The following is a 17,702-nucleotide window of genomic DNA, read 5'->3' on the forward strand; positions in this document are numbered from 1 at the left end:
TCCGTAGCACAGTGCTCCAGAGCTCCACACAAGTCTGCTCACGTCTTTATCCTACAACGATATTTAAGATGCAAAATCACTTACCATGATGGGGAGACGGATGTGAGACGGCAGGGATTCAAAAATATCCTTCCGGGCAGCAGTGTCGAGGTAGAAACTTCTCTCCCGCTGGCCAAGGGCACGGCAAAGCCAGCGCTTGTATCGATTCGCTCACAACGGCGCCATACCGCCATTCGCAAACCAGAGCAAGGGGGCAGATCAGCCGTCTTTTATGATATCCAGTTCAGAGAACTCGGCTAAGCATCCGTCTTTCCTTTCTCCGTCGCACATCGAAAAGCAGCCGAGTCAAACGCGAAGCGCAAGTCACGATATCTGTTCCAATAGATGCTCCAGCCAACCCGCCGTGCTCAATTCTGCGACGCAATCCGAGACGGCCCCGTTGGCGCTGCCACGCCTAGCGCCTACGTCGCTCACAGTCTCAGCGTCCGCACTCACGACTTCTCACCGTCTTGTGATCCTTCGCGCCCCCTGCTGTCGATTGTACCACGACCGAAGCCAAAACTTGCTGCTTCGTTCCGGAAGAACTAAGCGAAACAGATAGAAGAGTTCCACTGGCGCGTTCTTTTGAACAGCAGCATAAGTTCGACCTCACTCCGTCTCAGTTGCGGTACGGTGTTTTTTTTTTCTACACCGTTCCGAAGGTTCGGAATGCCCGATAACCCTCCGTTAGAGACGGCTGATGAACGATTGCGGACCTCGTTAGCACGCCGTCAGTTATAGCTGGTGTTTCTTTGGTGTTTATGGTATCATGTGCTCCGTTTTACCGGCGTTCGCGTCTGGCCATGCGTAGTTTTAGAGCGGACGAACACCGCTAAACCTCCCATCTCGTGTCATTCGTGTTTAGCGTCTACCAAGATGCAGTAGAAGAGAAAAAAACCTTAAACTGTTTTCCCAGGGACGGTAAACGTGTCGTGCATCGCTAGTGACCGACAACTGGGGAGACACTTAAGCTCTGCCTTTAAGATAAACACGCAATAGAGGTTTCCACTGTCACAAACACAATCACCCTGATGTGAATGACCACGCAACGTACAGCGCCGATTCAACCAAGATGTAGCTGCGTGGCGTCGCGGTAGCGTGTCTGACTCGCAACCCGGTGGTTTCTGCCGTTTACGGAAGCCTCCTTTAAATAGCTGCGTTTTCGACCTGTCGGGATTTTTCGTCCCACCGACGGCAACGCTGGAAGCGGCTTTTCTGCGACACGGGGCCCTGACGCCTTCGCGAAGGCCTCCTGCCGCATTTCAGTTTCCTTGACCCTTTCGGTAGCGCATCCGCGTTAGTAGTCCCATAAGTGTAGACTTCCCGGGAGACTTGAGGGCAGCGTCTAGCACCACATTCGCCGCCACTGAGAAACAGGTACGCACCGGCAGCTATTACAAACTCTGCTGGCGCCATCTTTCCCGAGAGGTCGTGTCGGTGGACTCCGTGCTCAAGAAGACGTTTAAGCTGCGCACCGGTGACGTTCAGGACCACCAGCGTGTTCCCGAACGGCAGCACGTTGACCACGTCTTCGAACGTGATCCGGCCCGCCGTGCTCTGCGAGAAAGCGCGCGAAAGCACAGGACGCATTGGCGCAACGATCACTGGACCTTGGTCCCCAAGGCTTTCCCACTAACGGGTCTCTGGAACAACAGAACGAAATAAAACACCGCTCCTAATGCACCTCTGTGGTAACTTATGTCGCTGCCTATTGGCGATATAGCAAGTGCAGGATTCTTGAAAATCAATTTTAATTGTGAGCCAAGTGCGGAATACTGTAAAGTTCTGTTATGGAAATATTGAAGGTAATCATCCATTCTTCAGGTGTGTAGCAAAATCTTTTTTTTTCAAAGCTGGTCCAGCGCTGGCATCGAGTAGTTAAAAGTGCGTTTAAAAACCAACGGGGACCGTTCTTGATGACCGCAAAAACGTTAACAAAAAACAATGCAAATCTGCCGAGGCGAGATTTGCATATATATTGAGTGTATAGTGCAATCTTAAGATATATAAAAAAACTGCACTCAAAAACAACTTCATGTTCAAGATACGCTTGTAGAGAATTTTGGGATATGCTCTGATCAAGAGCAGCCTGACTCCTGCAGTCTAACGCAACAATACAGTTCGCCTTTGGTTTTTGTTTTACAGCGAACGCTTTACTGGCCGCGAACTTGCGATTTCGCCGTGGCGGTGCTCCGAGGAGGCACATGACGTCACAACGTGCGCCTCGCCGCACCTTTCCTCAAAATCCAACTTTCAATTTTAAGCTTTCGCTTTCTTCTATCCCTCGACTACTGATCCGGAGTTCCCGGGTTCGAACCCGACCGCGGCGGCTGCGCTTTTATGGAGGAAAAACGCTAAGGCGCCCGTGTGCTGTGCGATGTCAGTGCACGTTAAAGATCCCCAGGTGGTCGAAATTATTCCGGAGCCCTCCACTACGGACCTATTTGTTCCTCTCTTCTTTCACTCCCTCCTTCATCCCATCCCTTACGGCGCGGTTCAGGTGTCCAACGATATATGAGACAGATACTGCGCCATTTCCTTTCCTCAAAAACCAATTATCATTATCATTATCTTCTATCCCACCCTCCTTTACCCCTTCCTTTACGGCGCGGTTCGGGTGTCCACCGAGATATGTGAGACAGTTACTCTACCATTTCCTTTCCTCCAAAACCAAACAAAACAAGTGAGCCGACGGCGTTCATACAGTTCATTGGCGTTGACAAGTTTGCAAAGGCTCTTCTTTTTCACGCAAAGAAAGGCGCACAACCGGCTCCGTGGGTCAGTGGAGACTTCAATCTCGCTTTCATGTACGTGGCGTTCGTGTCCAACTGCCAAAGCGTGCGTTGATTGCGTTCCGCACACTGGGTAGGCAGCGAGCCCTCCCTGCCACTATGGGAGGTGGCATGCAGTTAATGGTTGATCGCGAGAGATTGATCACCAAACGAACGCTGCGGCCTAGCTATTACTGCTGTGCCGCATGTCAGCCACAACGCTGTCAGCGCTAATGCATTCAGGCCACATCTCTCACCACTGCCACATGTATCAAAGTACGAATGAGGCGTCTGCATATCCAGGGAGCCAGTTATGCGCCCTTCCTTTCCTCAAAGCCATAGCCGTCTAGAACATTTTCAACGCCAATGCCAATGAACACAGTGAACGCCGACATCTTTCGCTTTGTATATCCTGGACTTGCTGAGTTAATCCACATTAATGTTTTGTTTATGGGTATTTAACATCCCAAAAATACTCAGGCTGTGAGGGACACCGTAGTGAAGAGCTCCGGGAATTTCGACCACTTGGGGTTCTTTAACCTGCATAGACATCGCACAGTAAACGGGGCTCTAGAATTTCGCCTCCATCGAAACTCGACGCCGTGGCCGGGATCGAACCCGCGTCTTTCGGGTCAGAAGCCGGTCGCCATAACCACTGAACCACCGCGGCGGCTCATGTTCGCCTTTCTGACTGAGGCTCAATACATTTTTATTCTGTTCCACATCACCAGCTCGTTCTACTGATTCGCGAGTGCATTCAGAGAAGTGGCGTCAAAGCCTTCCAAATTTAAATGCTAATGGTTTGAATGTGTACAGTTTGATGCCATTATATTCCCAGAGTTTTGTATGCAAGCTTTTAGTGGAATTTTACAAAGAACGTACCGAGAACAACAAGGAATATGCATAGGTTGCCGGGCACACCCCATTCATTACAATAGTACGCCTTGAATGAAGCGCTTCGTACTTCTACGATAGACCACGCTTTTAGAGACGGGGATGATTTTCTCGTGTTTATGCAACGCATTAATTTCAGCTACCTTGGCGCAGTAGAAGAGGTTCTGCATAGAGTAAGTCGAATGAATCATAATTTTACTCCCCAAACGTCGAGTAGTGATGACCATCTCCAGCTGTTCAACATCTTCGTAACTTCTTACCGCTTATATACGCTCTAACTACTGTCCGCTCGCGTGAACAGTTGTTGCCGTTTCATTTTAACAACTCCAATACTGTTAAGAGGGCTCTCGCGTATCACCGCTTTTTGCCCGCATCAAGATAACCTTGTCGCCAAACCATACACGCCACCATTGAGACACAGTACTCGAGGTTTCGGGCGGTGTGGCTAGCCAACAAAATGGGGCAAGCAAAAGGAAGGCCAGAAGTGATTCTTTGCATACGCTCAGAATCCCTTTGTCTGGAAATGGTGGCCAAGAAATGGGACAGCGGTGGCGGCATTTCCATCTCCCCGCTCACACATCGCCAACCGTGAATTGGGAAGTTGCAGCGTTGGCTGCACAAAGAAACGTAAGACGTACAATGAGGACTTAAAAATGCCAGTACTTTACGTTCTCTCGATTAACTGCGGCAGAGTCAATGTAGGGGAAACCGGCTAATGCAGTAATGCGGGACTCAGTGAATACAAGCTGTCGTATGAGGGCGAAAACGCATTTTTGCCTAACTTTATGCCACGAGTCTGCTGGAGCCTCGTGATAAAAATGCATATGCAGTTGTTGAAGCATTTCATATCAGGAACGGAGCAAAGCATTCCATCATCATACATAGTTCAATCTACATGCGAGTACAATCCTTTTTATTTATTTCAGTAACCGGAAGATAACTGGCGATCGGTCCTTTTATCTGCGCCTGCGCATAATTCCAGATGCATGAGCTAACCATCAAATGAAATGTTTTTCAGGGGCCCTGTATTTGTTTTCACGGTCATATCCCAAATCAGGAAATCTTTAGAGGTGGTGCTTGCAGTCATCAGAGTAAAATTTAAAAGCCCTGTGTAGAGAGTATAATTTAGAAATAATTTTTGAACATTGCTGCTCGCAATAGATTAGGCGGCATCCCACCACGCGTTCCTAGTCGCCGTCACCCCGCACACGCAGAGTGGGGAATTTGCCCAAGTTACTTGGGCGAGAGGGGGCGCTATTTTTCTCGTGCATCCAGCGTGCATGAGTACTGCTCTAAAAAGTTCGGCGGCGCGGTGACGAGTGATGGAATGCCGACCGTTCGTGAGCTTTTTCTAACCTCAGTGAAAACCATTTCATGGTACAGAAAAATTTAGCGCTCTTCCCTGACTGTCGCTCGCGCTTCTTTTTTTTTTGTTGATTCTTACCATGCCTGACATTAGCAAGATGTAAAGCTGAAGTCATGCACACGCGCACAAAATAAAGTCAAAGCTTTCCTGAATGCAATGCCACACCAACTAGCCAGCAGCAGCACCCTTGCGTCCTAGACGTACAGAAGGAGAAAAAGCTCCTCTGGAACAACCGAGCGCTGTGCATTAGGCGCTTAAGCTGTTTTGTGCAACGCGCACATCTCGCTATAACACATGGGGCCATTTTCAGAGCCTGTGCCATAATAAAAAGCTTCATATTCTGCCGCAGCTGCCACATCTGATTGGTATAAATGCCGGAAGTGGATGTGGTGGTTCGGATGCAGCCAAAGGGGTCGAAGAAATCAGACGGTGACGTCGAACACTTAGCGTACGCTCTTCTAGCAGCAGATGTTCAAGAACAACCAAAATGGCGGCGCGTTTTGAAGCGGAGCCTGTCGCTTCGAAGTGAACTCGTCGGTGTTACTGCGTTTTTCTGCACGTTAACTGGCTATAAACTGGGTACGGGACTTGTGATTCGTCTTAGCTTCCCTATAACAAATTATATGAACAATAAATTTGGCATACTTTTTTTTGTTGGGCGATTCGGTTTCTCCTTGTCTTTACGAGCACCGGTTTGTTTTAGTAGAAGTTGTTCTCTTCATTTAAATTTAAATCCGGACGGCACCACTAACATCGGTGTTATCTCGTCTGCGTCCGTTGAATGATGTAACATAATCTATAATGTCTTGCAAAAAACTTGCGTTTAGTGCACGAAAACCTACATTTCGTATTCTAGAACTCTCTATTAGATGTTTAAGCGCCCAGCGTCATGATATTTTGTAATGCCTGGCAGCGTTGAAACCACTCTTGTGCACGGATGGTCCGTCGCCAGCGACGCGCTACTGCACCGACGCGTTTGACATGCCAGTGGTGGTTTTTCGGCATCTCTTAACAGTTCTCGATAACCGCGGTGGTGTGGCTCTGCATTGAGCTCACGAGTTGGATTGCAAGTGTAATTTTCAGGCGGCATGCGTGCGCTTCAATGTTGAATAACACCATAGTTGGTTGCGATCCATATCGTCCCCATATCGTGTTCGTGCTGCTGATACATGTACCATGTTGAGCCAATGAAAACTTCGTATGCGAAATCTCCCAATGCATATATGAAGAGAAACACAGCAAGAAGATTTTTTAGCTCATCCCTTTTATTTATTTGCGACAGGAAAAATAAATCCCTAACAGCGGCATCTCGCGGATCTTGCAGTACATGCATAAAAGGAATGAAAAGCGTAAATTATCATCTGCACAAACTTCCGATCACAGCACCAACTTACGTTCAGCGATGTTGCAGACGGCAAGTCGTCACGGCGTCTTGGTTCAGCAAAACAAGGAGCGTGCATTGTGCAGCGAGTGAGTGCATGATATAAATTTCCTTCTCTGTTCCCTTTTACCCCCAAGATAAATGTAAAACGCCATGTTGTACGAACAAGCTAGCTACCTTTTATTTACCATCGGCGATCGACGGCTTTAGTGGCCGCCTTCTGTCACTGAAAAGCCATGCGTAGGTGCGTACAATAATTTCTTCTTTAAGTAAACTTCCGGCATTTACGGTGAAGCAGAGAGTATCTGAACTATTGTTCCTATTTGTTGAAGTCGATTGGGCAAATAAAGCAGCTTTGATATTACTCCTTTACAGGAAATCCGATGCGCAACTAAACTTATGGCTGAATATTCCTTCTGCCGCATTCGTCGCGTTCCAATCATCGGCAAAGAGCGACAGCGCCGCTGGACGTTTCCCTGCGGCAACCACAACGTAGTGACTGCCTGCCGCCGCTAACATTCGCAACCGAACTGACAATCGCTTCCGGCGTTTCGAGAAACCAGGTGTGGCCGCTGCGGCAGATTATGACCCTCTCTATTATGAAACAATCCCGGGATATGGCCACTGGTTCCAGACAGGTCGAATGCTAGCATGACCGGCCAAGCTGCTAGCATGACCGGCCAAGCTGATAGCATTGCCCTATATTTTTGCGCCGCGCAGGCCAACTGCTTCCCTCGATGGCACCGTCACGGTCATTAGGCGACGAAATGCTCTGCAATGCTCATTAGCTGGTTGCGCTAGAAGGGACCAAACGCGTGTCACGATCTCTCTCCAGCGACACCAGTTTTATCGCTGTAATTGCAAAGACCCCAGAATTGGTACTGCAACTCAGGACTTTTTTTCACAGTTCAGGACTTTTTTTCACAGTTCAAAAAGAAAGCATTATGATCATGCTCATGGATTATTGTGATTCTGTTTTTTTTTAATGCATGTGAAATTAGTTTGTACTGGTAAAAAATCGCTGGCAGTTTTGCATTTCTAAGGAAGAATAATGTGCGAAAGCAGAATTTTGCAGGTGGACACCACCGCCACGTACCTTAAAGCGCGATTGACGTGTCCACGTTCCCAGGTAGGGAGTCAGTTACGCGCCTGTTCAACTTTTTCATCCTTAATGCCAATTTACTCAGTATACGGTGGCAGCCTATGCTCCCGTGCCGTGTTTCTACCCCAACGTTGTCCACGCTAACGCATGCAGCGCACATCTCTCTGTCACTGCCGCGATATATATCTCTAAACGCGAATATTACTTTGAAAGCAGCATTAATTGAAGAATAAAACGATGTGCAATGCACAGCGCGAAAGGGTGTTGCGATTTAACGCGAGGCGTGTTCGGTTGCGGCGATAGCGTGGTCCTCTCGCACAGGCCGCGGGTTCAAATCGCAGTCGTGGATATTTAGTTGGTTTATATTTATTTCTTTCACTGTGCACAAACGCACAAACAGCGCGAACGCACAAACAAATATCGCAAGATCCTGCTCGGGGTTTACCCATCGGAATAGTGCTTTCGTGTTTGTTTCCAGCGCCCTCTCTCAGTCTTGTCCGCTTGCGCATGAAAGAACGTTCATAAGAAAGCCTTTTTATGGGCGCGAAGGCGGTTTAGCATTGCCACCATGTACAGTCTAACATGACTTTAAAGTCACTTCAGGCTTGGCGTAAAGTGCTCTTACACAGCTTATGGAACGCGGCAGCGAATACATACGTCTTTACAAAAGAGCGCTTCAAAAACAAAAAGAAGGAGTACGACGACACAAGCGCTGACTTTCAACAGTTTAATGGAAAGCGCGTCAGGAATATATGCATGCGCAGCGTAACAAAATAAAGGCCGCCACTGTCTGGAAGACGTTGCAGTAAGGAGCGTTAGCTTTATTGGCCATGCGTAAAACGAAAGTCTTTCCGCATGCAGCGGGGCCAGTGAAGAAAAACCGTGAGGATAGGAGGGCACAACCTATTTTAGTGGCCCCATCTTGGATTCGAGAAAACGAAACTGCGCCGCCATTTCGTTCCCCGACGACATACTCACATAGTTCCACCTATATCCATCATATTGGACCGTGACGTCATCATTGCGAGCGGCAGGTGGTTGTTTCTACAGTGCTATTGTAGATGGTGCTACAAGTCTCAATGCGAGATGTGCTTTCTTCTAGTTGCTGCAACAGGTGGCGCTGTGATCTCATGGTGGTGCGGACAAAAACATAGAGTCAGGTACCACGAGATAGACACGATGTGCGTTGCGTTTAGTGAGGAGGAGGAAACGGCTGAACACTGGATACATTTCTGAAAAGGGCTGCACCCTACAGTGGCAAGCAGCGGGGCTGATTTATTCAAGGCATTGGGATTTAAGGACACTGAAGGGAAAGCAGTTTTTAAATACCCGCCGCTGTGGCTCAGTGGTTAGGGCGCTCGGCTACTGACCCGGCGTTCCTGGGTCCGAACCCGACAGCGGTGGCTGCGTTTTTATGGAGGCAAAACGCTAAGGCGTCCGTGGGCTGTGCGATGTCAGAGGACGTTAAAGATCGACAGGTGGTCGAAATTATTCCGGAGCCCTTCACTACGGCACCTCTTTCTTCCTTTCTTGTTTCACTCCCTCTTTATCCCTTCCCCTACGGCGCGGTTCAGGTGTCCAACGATATAAGAGACAGATACTGCGCCATATCCTTTCCCTAAAAACCAATTATTATTAAGCGGGTAGAAGTAAGCAAGCGAAGGTTATCTGATTAGTAGCTAAAATCAAGAGAAGAGTAAAATTTCATAAGACAAGGCTAGGTGGCTTGAGCCACCGCCCGATTTAAAGGATGCAGCCATATCGATCCATCCGTCCGTCCGTCCGTCCGTCCGTCCATCCATCCATCCATCCATCCATCCATCCATCCATCCATCCATCCATCCATCCATCCATCCATCCATCCATCCATCCATCCATCCGTACGTACACACACACACACACACACACACACACACACACACACACACACACACACACACACACACACACACACACACACACACACACACACACACACACACACACACACACACACACACACACACACACACACACACATACATACATACATACATACATACATACATACATACATACATACATCCCCATGCATCCATCCATCGGTAGAAGACCCCACAAAGTCTAGAACCGTCACGACTACGAGCTAGCGCTCTTAAAACAAAAACGGCCCTGTCATAGTTACGATGCGTTTGAAATCACGAGCTCTTCCTTGGTATGAGCAACAGATCTGCTACTAATACACTGTTTTTGTTCTTTGCGATTTAAACAGTTTCCGTAATCTCGCGCACAAGCGTATTCCCGTGCCCATCCAGGAGCGTGCATCGCGTGAAAGCAGGCTTGCAATGTCAAGGATTCGGCACGCGTTCACAATCCCGGCAATGTGGCATCTAGGTTCCCTTGGCTGTCCTGTGGACATCGTTGGGGTGCTCCCTTAATATTTCACTGGAACACCTGCCGTTCCGGCCTATGTACACATCACCGCATTCAAACGAAATCGTATATGCCACGCCCTCCGTACAACCTACAAACGGGTTTCGTGTCTGATATTGCAGCCTACGTCTTTCACGTGGTCTCTGTTGGCGCGTTTACACAGATGCTGTAGTTTGCCTGGTGCAGAAAAAAACAACATCGACGCCCACTCGACTGCCGATCCTTTTTAGCCTATGAGAAAAATTGTGTAATTTACTGCCACAACTTTCTTGCTGGCACTTGCCGATTCGACAACGTCCTGACTACCGTCATTCTTCAAGGCGCTCAACGATGGAAATCAACAAATGAATAGGATATCCTACGCTGGACAGCCTGCTTACTTGATGGGCAAAAGTGGACGCCGTAGTGTGCAAGCAAGACTTTCTCAGGCCATTTATAAAACAGAGGTTAGCAATAGCTCTCGTCAGAAGTTTTGAGTGCGCGGAACAAATGGGTAAGAGCGGCTCATTTGCCATCGGCTCGTATGTCCAACATGCATGGTCGCCCAAGAACGCCGGCCTGAGATCCAAAAACCGCATTGAAGCATCAACATCCGCAACCTCATGTGTTATCAAAAGCGAACACAGGCCTTGGCTAAACAGTTGGGTAATTTCAGACATTGCAACGCGAGGCTCCGGGATCAACCCATCACCGAGAAGAAGATTATCGGCTACAAATCTAAATATTTTGCTCACACATGTTCCGGCCAGTTTACTTTCTGTTAATCTATTTCTCCGAGCCATAAATAAGTCACTAAGAATGAGCGCCACACAGGACCCGATACAATTACCAGTTTTTTTGGACATACAAGTAGTAGTCCCACATGGCAAAGGTGGACCACAGGTACAATGATAGCAACGGGGCAACGTCATTTTGAGAGACCCAAGCGGCATTTTGGAACGCTGTCGCACCGTGCAGGTCAGTAGCCTCAAGTCGACACATGCAACTAGTTCTTCTTGGGGAATCGAATAATATAGGCATTTGATGTCAACAGGCCAGAGGAAAAAACGGGTGTCAGAATAATCTTTCAAGATTCGTGTGACATCCTAGGAATTCGTGACACGAAAGGATCGTCAATGTTAGACGCAGTTTTTGTAGGAAGGGGTAATCAGTTTCTGCCAAGTCACTTTTTCTGAAATTATGGCTCTGAAAGGAAAACCAACCTTATGCGTTTTAGCAGTAAAGAAAAAGACCTGCCCAATTCCATTTCTTCCTCTTGATTTCGTCTAGGTTCTCATTAACCCGCGTTTGTTCCCTCACGCACTCTGCCCGCTTCCGATCTCTTAACTCAACACATATCAGTTTTTTTCCATAGCTCGCTGCGTTGTCCTTAACTTAAGCTGAACACTTTTCGTAAGCCTCCACCTTTCTGCCCCGTAAGTGAGTACCGGTAAGATAGAGCTGTTGTACACTTTTCTCTTTAGGGATATTGGTAAACTGCCATTCATGAGCTGAGAGAACCTGCAATATGCGCTACACCCCATTCTTATCAGAAAAAAGGGTTAGTACTGTGCGAGTTAGACACGACAGGAGAACAGGAACAAACACGACAACAGAGGCGCCTGTCGTGTCTAATTCGCGCAGTACTAACCTTTTTTCTGCAATGAACCAACTAGCCCGAAAGAACGTCCTACTCAATTCTTATCCCTTTAGTTACTTCCCTCTGATGATATGGATAAGCGGTCACTACCAGCTCTAAGTAGAGGTATTTCTTTACCACTTCCAGCACCTTGCTACCAATTCTGAACTGCTGTTCTCTTGCAAGACTTATAAACATTACTTTGGTTTTCTGCATAGTAATTTTTAGACCCACTGTTCCACTTTGCCTGTCTGACTCATTGATCATGTTTTGCAGTTCATCCCCTGAGTGACTTACCAAGGCAGTGTTATCAGCGAATCGCATATTATTTTGGTATTGTCCGCCAACTCTAATCTCTACCTGTTCCCGATCCAGGACATGGAATGCCTGCTATAAACAGCTGGTGAATAGATTGGCGAGATCGTGTATCATTTCCTCGCACCTTTTCCTATAGTAATTTTCTTTCTGACTTGATGAAGGACTATGGTAGTTCTGCAGCCGTTCTAGACATCTTCAAGTACTTTTACACAAGACTTTTCTACACCCTGATTCCGCAGTGGCTGCATGACAGAAGACGTTTCCAGTGAGTAAAATGCTTTCTGTTAATCAACGAAGGCTGTATACAGGGGTTGGTCCCATTCTGCGAATTTATCTATGACCTGATTGACAGTCTCCATATGGTCTATTGTCCACTATTCTTTACGAAAGCCAGGCTGATCTCTTGGCCGATGGAAGCCTAATGTTGTCCTGACTATATAATTGAATACCTTTGTAAATACCTTGTGGGTAATGGACGGTAAGCTGATCGGTCTGTAATATTTCATGTAATGGCGTCTCCTTTCCTATGAATTAAGATAACATTAACGTTCTTCCAAGCTTCTGGTACGGTCGAGGTCATAGGGCATTGCGTATACAGGCTGGCTTGTTTTATAGCGCAACCTCCCCTCCGTCCTTAAAAAGATCTGTTGTCGCCTGATCCTCAGCAGCTGCTTTTCCTTTTTGTATTGCCCCTAAGGGTTTCTTCACTTGCTCTTTCATTGGTGACGAGATAACGCATCGCTGTTCACTACAGTCTCTCTCTTTGGCGTTCTGATTACATTGGCTACTGTATAGATTATTTTGTGACTCTACGGCTAAGTTTAGGTTTATGTTTTTGGGCGTTTAACGTACCAAAGCACTCAGGCTACGAGGGACGCCGTAGTGAAGGGCTCCGTAAATTTCGACTAACTGAGGTTCTTGAACGTGCACTGATATCGCACAGTACACGGGCCTCTAGAATTTCGCCTCCGTCGAAATTCGACCGCCACGGCCGAGATCGTACCTGCTTCTTTAGGGTCAGCAGCCAAGTGCCATAAGCACTGAGCCACCGCGGCGCCTCATCTTCGGCTACATTAAATATCTTATATTGCAATTGACATTGCCCTGCTTGTATCTAAACGCATACATCTGATTTTTACCTATGGCCAGTTTCCTCTTCACCGCTTTTAGGCTGCCTCCACTTTTTTTTTTAGCATGCTCGATTCCCTCCATTTTAAACTTACTTATGTCGGCTACTTTGCGCTTATTTATCAACTTCGATAGCTCTGCTAGTCCTATTTTTTCGCTAGGATTAGACATCCTCATGTTTTGGCGTTTCTTAAATAATGCTTGGATTCCTGAGATAGCTTGCAGGTAACGTGCCGAACCATCCTACCACCTACTTCTACGGTGCACTCCGTAACGATAGTAGTGAGATTATCGTTAATTGTTTGAACATTAAGATCGTCTTCCACAGCTAACCCGAATATCTGTTCCGTAGCGAAATCCTGAACTCCTCTACTTTCCTTTTTGCTACTAACTCGATAATGGACTTCTCCTTCACTTGTTCCTTGCGTTCTCTCTTCAAATCTAGGCTAATTCGAAACCTTACATGTCTGTGGTCGGTACAACGCAACTTTCCCACGAGCTACATACCCTTCACAATGCCACGGTGAGCGCATGGTTATCAAGTTTATTTCATTTTTAGTCTCACCATTGGGGCTCTTCCAGGTCCTCTTCCTGTTCTCTTATTTTCGGAATAAGGTATTCGGGATGCGGAAGTTATTTCTCTCTGATAACTCTACTAACAACTCCCCCCTGCTAATCCTAGGACGTATCGCATAGTCGCCTACCGCCTGGTCGCCAACCTGCTTCTTGCCTAACTTCGCATTGAAATCGCCCATCAGTAAAGTGTACTGTGATTTTACTTTGCTCATTGCTGTTTTCACGTGTTCATAGAAGATTTCAACGATCTGGTCATCATGGCTGGATGTAGGCGCGTAGGCCTGCACTGCCTTCAGCTTTTGCCTCCTATTTAGGACATGATATCGTCCTGTCGTTGCATAGCTATAAACAGTGCCTGAAGACATACTGTTCTGCTATTACCGCTGCCAAAAAGAAATATTTTACTGACGACCTCCCATCCCTTTTGCAGAGTAATCCTAAGAAGTTCTCGCAAACTGCATCTCCTGAATGTAAGCAAGTCTTCCTACAACTACACAATAGTGATGGGCTGCCACCAGGTGACACTGAATGTGCGACTGCGTTTAATAGATTTTTTTGCGTCAGTATTTGCTAAGGAAGACCACTCCAGCATGCCTATTGTTCCCGACTCTGACTTCCCGACTCTGACTATTGTTCTCAATTCATGGAGCCTGCTTGCATTTTTGCCGAGGGTCTTGCATCGCTGATTAAAAACCTCCAGTTTATGACTTTTGCAGATGACTGTGTTGTTTACCGCATGATCACTTGACGGACTGACCACCTGACTTTTTTAAAATGATCCTAGCATTATTGTTGATTGGTGTGAAAACTGGCACATGATCCTATACCCTACTAAATGTAAATCTATGACAATAAACACCATCTGCCGGGCTAGTTGCTTGGGCGGCGCTCTTTACTATCTTCTTCTTCCTGTTTTGTGTTCGCGCTGCTGATACATATGACATTTAGCAGGAAACATATTATGTCTAACTTCAACTACTCTATTAATAACACCTTCCTATGCAAAGTTATGTCTTACAAATATCTCGGAATTCAGCTCACTCCAGATTTTTCATGGCTTTGTCACATTTCAGCAGTCTGCAACGAACTGTCGAGGACACTGAGTTTCATACGCCGTACCCTGCGAAACTCTTCTAGCTCCGTTCGTAAACTCGCATACCAAACCTTTGTTCGACCCCAGTTGGAATTCGTCTCATCTATATGGTCGCCGCATAAAGCATATCTCGTTGAAATGCTCGAGACTATTCAAAACAAAGCTGCCCGGTGCATTGATAGTAATTATAGTCCCATCGCCAATGTCTCCGAGCTTAAAACTCCTAATGATTTGAAGATACCTGAAATTCGTCGTTCTCTTTCACTTCTGTGTTTATTTCATAAATATATTTACACCCGTCCCTCGTTACTGCCTCTAGAATCACCTTTCCGCTCTTCAGCTCGCTTGCATAATCATCTCAGCTTCAATCGTATATATGGCAAAACTCAATCATTTATTTCTTCTCGTCAACTAAACAAATCAGGCTCTAGAAGGATCTTCCTGACAACATAATCTCCTGTCCTTATCCTATAGGACCCTATCTATGAATTTATTCATTGAGTATTGTTTCAAATATTTTTCTACAGTTTCAGTTGCTTCTATATTGTTCTCTGATGTACCCCTATTTTTGTTTGCACTTGACTACTACCTCTTCGCATATTCGCGTTTCGCACTTTTTTCGTATTTTCTATTGTTTTGTTCAGATGTTATTTTTTCTCCGCTTTAAATAATCTTTGTGTTTTTTTTCTGCCCTGTACCTCGTCCTTTGTACTGTTATTGTGATTTTATTACTTCTCTATATTCCTTTTCCTTGATGCCCCCCTCACTGAATGCTCCTCGGGGCCTGTGAGGTATCAATAAATAATAATAATTTCAATAATAATATTGAGGATAAAATATTCTGTTGGAAAAAATAGAGCGCACTCGGCACAACGGACAACGAATACCAAACAACACAAGCACTTGTGCTCTTTGGTCTTCCTTGTCCGTTGTACTGAGTGCGCTATATTTTTTCCACGATGCTGTACCAACTAGCTCGAATGTCGATTCTACCTCAGTTTATAATATCCTCAATAGGAGGAAAATGTTATTGAGCCGAATTACGACAGCTGTCACCTTCTGTTTAATACTATGGAACACCTGTACGTTGCCAGCTTTATCTTGACTGATGAAGAATCTCACACCTAGTTCTCATCTCTCCGCTAATCCGCGATAGCGCAGTATGTGCCCGCCCTTTAGTACTGTATACACCTCACCCGTCCTCGTAACTTCATTAAGGCCTATTGCATCCTTTTTAATACCCCCTATTCGCTCGAACAGCACTCATTACATAAGGTTCTAGCGCTCAACGTTGCCAGGTACAGTTTCCAATGGCGGCCTGTCCGGAGCCAGATTCTTAGCACCCTCCGCTGCGTCACAGGCCTGACCGCCGCTTTGGCCAGTTGCTCCGCAGCCACTGGGGACTGAGGGCCAAGGGTTAATTCGTTTTTTTTTTCATAGAAGGTAGTGGCCAAGTAGTACACCAAGGTGGCCAAATCAAGTTCTGGTGAGGGAGTGCGTTGTCGGTTCTGGTCAGCGAGATCAAGCAGCACCCAAGGCCTGCTTATGCAATTCCATCGCCACGTGGCGTTTCTTTTTTTTCAAACCGGGTGGAGAATTGCGCGGCACCGGAATTCGAGCCCCGGTACTCTTGCACGCGAAGCGGATGCTCTGCCTTTACGCCATCGCTGCTCCTCCCTTTAAATATTCAATAATTGCCAAAGACACGAGAAACGGATCATCAATGACAAGCGTACAACATGAGTTCGTTTGCAAAAAAAAAGTTGAAACTGCATGTTGGCAGGTGGCACGCTAAGTAGTGGTCTGACGGGAGCATGGACAGCTAGCTCCCTGGGGTATTTCTGCTTCGTTTTACAGTTTGCTGCACTCGCCGGATACCCGTGTTACGGTAATGGCGCATCTTCACTTAAGCAACCGTCAACTGAGCGGTGCTCGGTGACCGGGGGCATTCACATTCAAAAGTGTTAGGTATTGTTTCAATGGAAGTCAAGCATCGTTCTGTGCAATTGCACTGGCCGGCGCTTTACGAAGGGACTTGTAATAAGGAATAATTACTCATTTACATCCACCCGAGCGCAGCCATACGGCTACCTTGCTACCATGCTACCTTAGGGGATACCCCTAAACATTTCACGTACTAACACGACGGAACTTGTGGACATCATCCCACGAGTAGCGAACATTGTCGATAAAAACATGGTCAAACTGTAGACGAGATTTGGTGGCGTTCTTCCTATGTCCAGTGGATTTAGTCCTCAGCAATTTGCTCACAGAACGCACGTGCGCCAAAAAGTTCTCAGTTATGTATTACTTAGATCCATTTAGTTTTCTAACGTTGCGCATAGCAGAGTTAGTTCGAAAGTCTATCATCTTAAAATTCACATGCTTTATTTTTCCACCTCTTTTAACGCCTGATCGGTGCCAACGCTCGATATTATCGCACACAACACCTCGCTTTGTGGTTAGCAGGTACATCCATGAATTTAGTCGCGTATCGAGTGTCTGTCTGGAAGTGCCGCCAAGCCTCCTTCTATGATTAAGGTGTTTCCTGCGGGACCGATCCTCAAGGTTATCGTTTTTTAGCGCAATACTACGCATCATACCGTTTTTGCCAGCCACCGTCTTTGCTACTTCAACACGCAAGGTGACGTCATTTGCGCTAGCAGAAGCCGCTTCTAGTTTTCTCAAATGGTCGTCAAACGAGGCAGCCTTAGCAGTGGCGGTCATGATTTCTTGGCTAATGTGGGCTTGACCGGCCAATAATTGACCCAGCTTTTTCTCTGATCTCAACTCAGCATCGTGTTCCGGGGTGGTCCATGTTGGACCAATTTCCATTCTTTCCATTCTTCCCGAAAACAATATGCGTGCCTTAAGATTCACCCCTCCTTACTCCAATGTCCAATACCTGGCTCTATGATTAGGAATTATTTTTGTTAGCAGTGTACTTCTTTGTTTATTACGCAGTGACTTGCGACAAGTTATTGCACACCATGTAGCTTCTTTT

The 17,702-nt window shown here is 46.6% G+C and overlaps 1 protein-coding gene across 1 annotated transcript in view; it reads right to left on the reverse strand.

The window, feature by feature from the left end:
- Nucleotides 1-17,702, reverse strand: part of LOC144096728 (protein 5NUC-like) — a 591,711-nt gene that overhangs the window by 130,735 nt on the left and 443,274 nt on the right. The window contains 1 exon segment of the mRNA XM_077629576.1: nucleotides 1,425-1,596. Coding sequence (XP_077485702.1) covers nucleotides 1,425-1,596 — 172 coding nt within the window.

This window comes from Amblyomma americanum, chromosome 7, assembly GCF_052857255.1.
Source record: "Amblyomma americanum isolate KBUSLIRL-KWMA chromosome 7, ASM5285725v1, whole genome shotgun sequence".
Classification (NCBI taxonomy): Eukaryota; Metazoa; Arthropoda; class Arachnida; order Ixodida; family Ixodidae; genus Amblyomma; species Amblyomma americanum.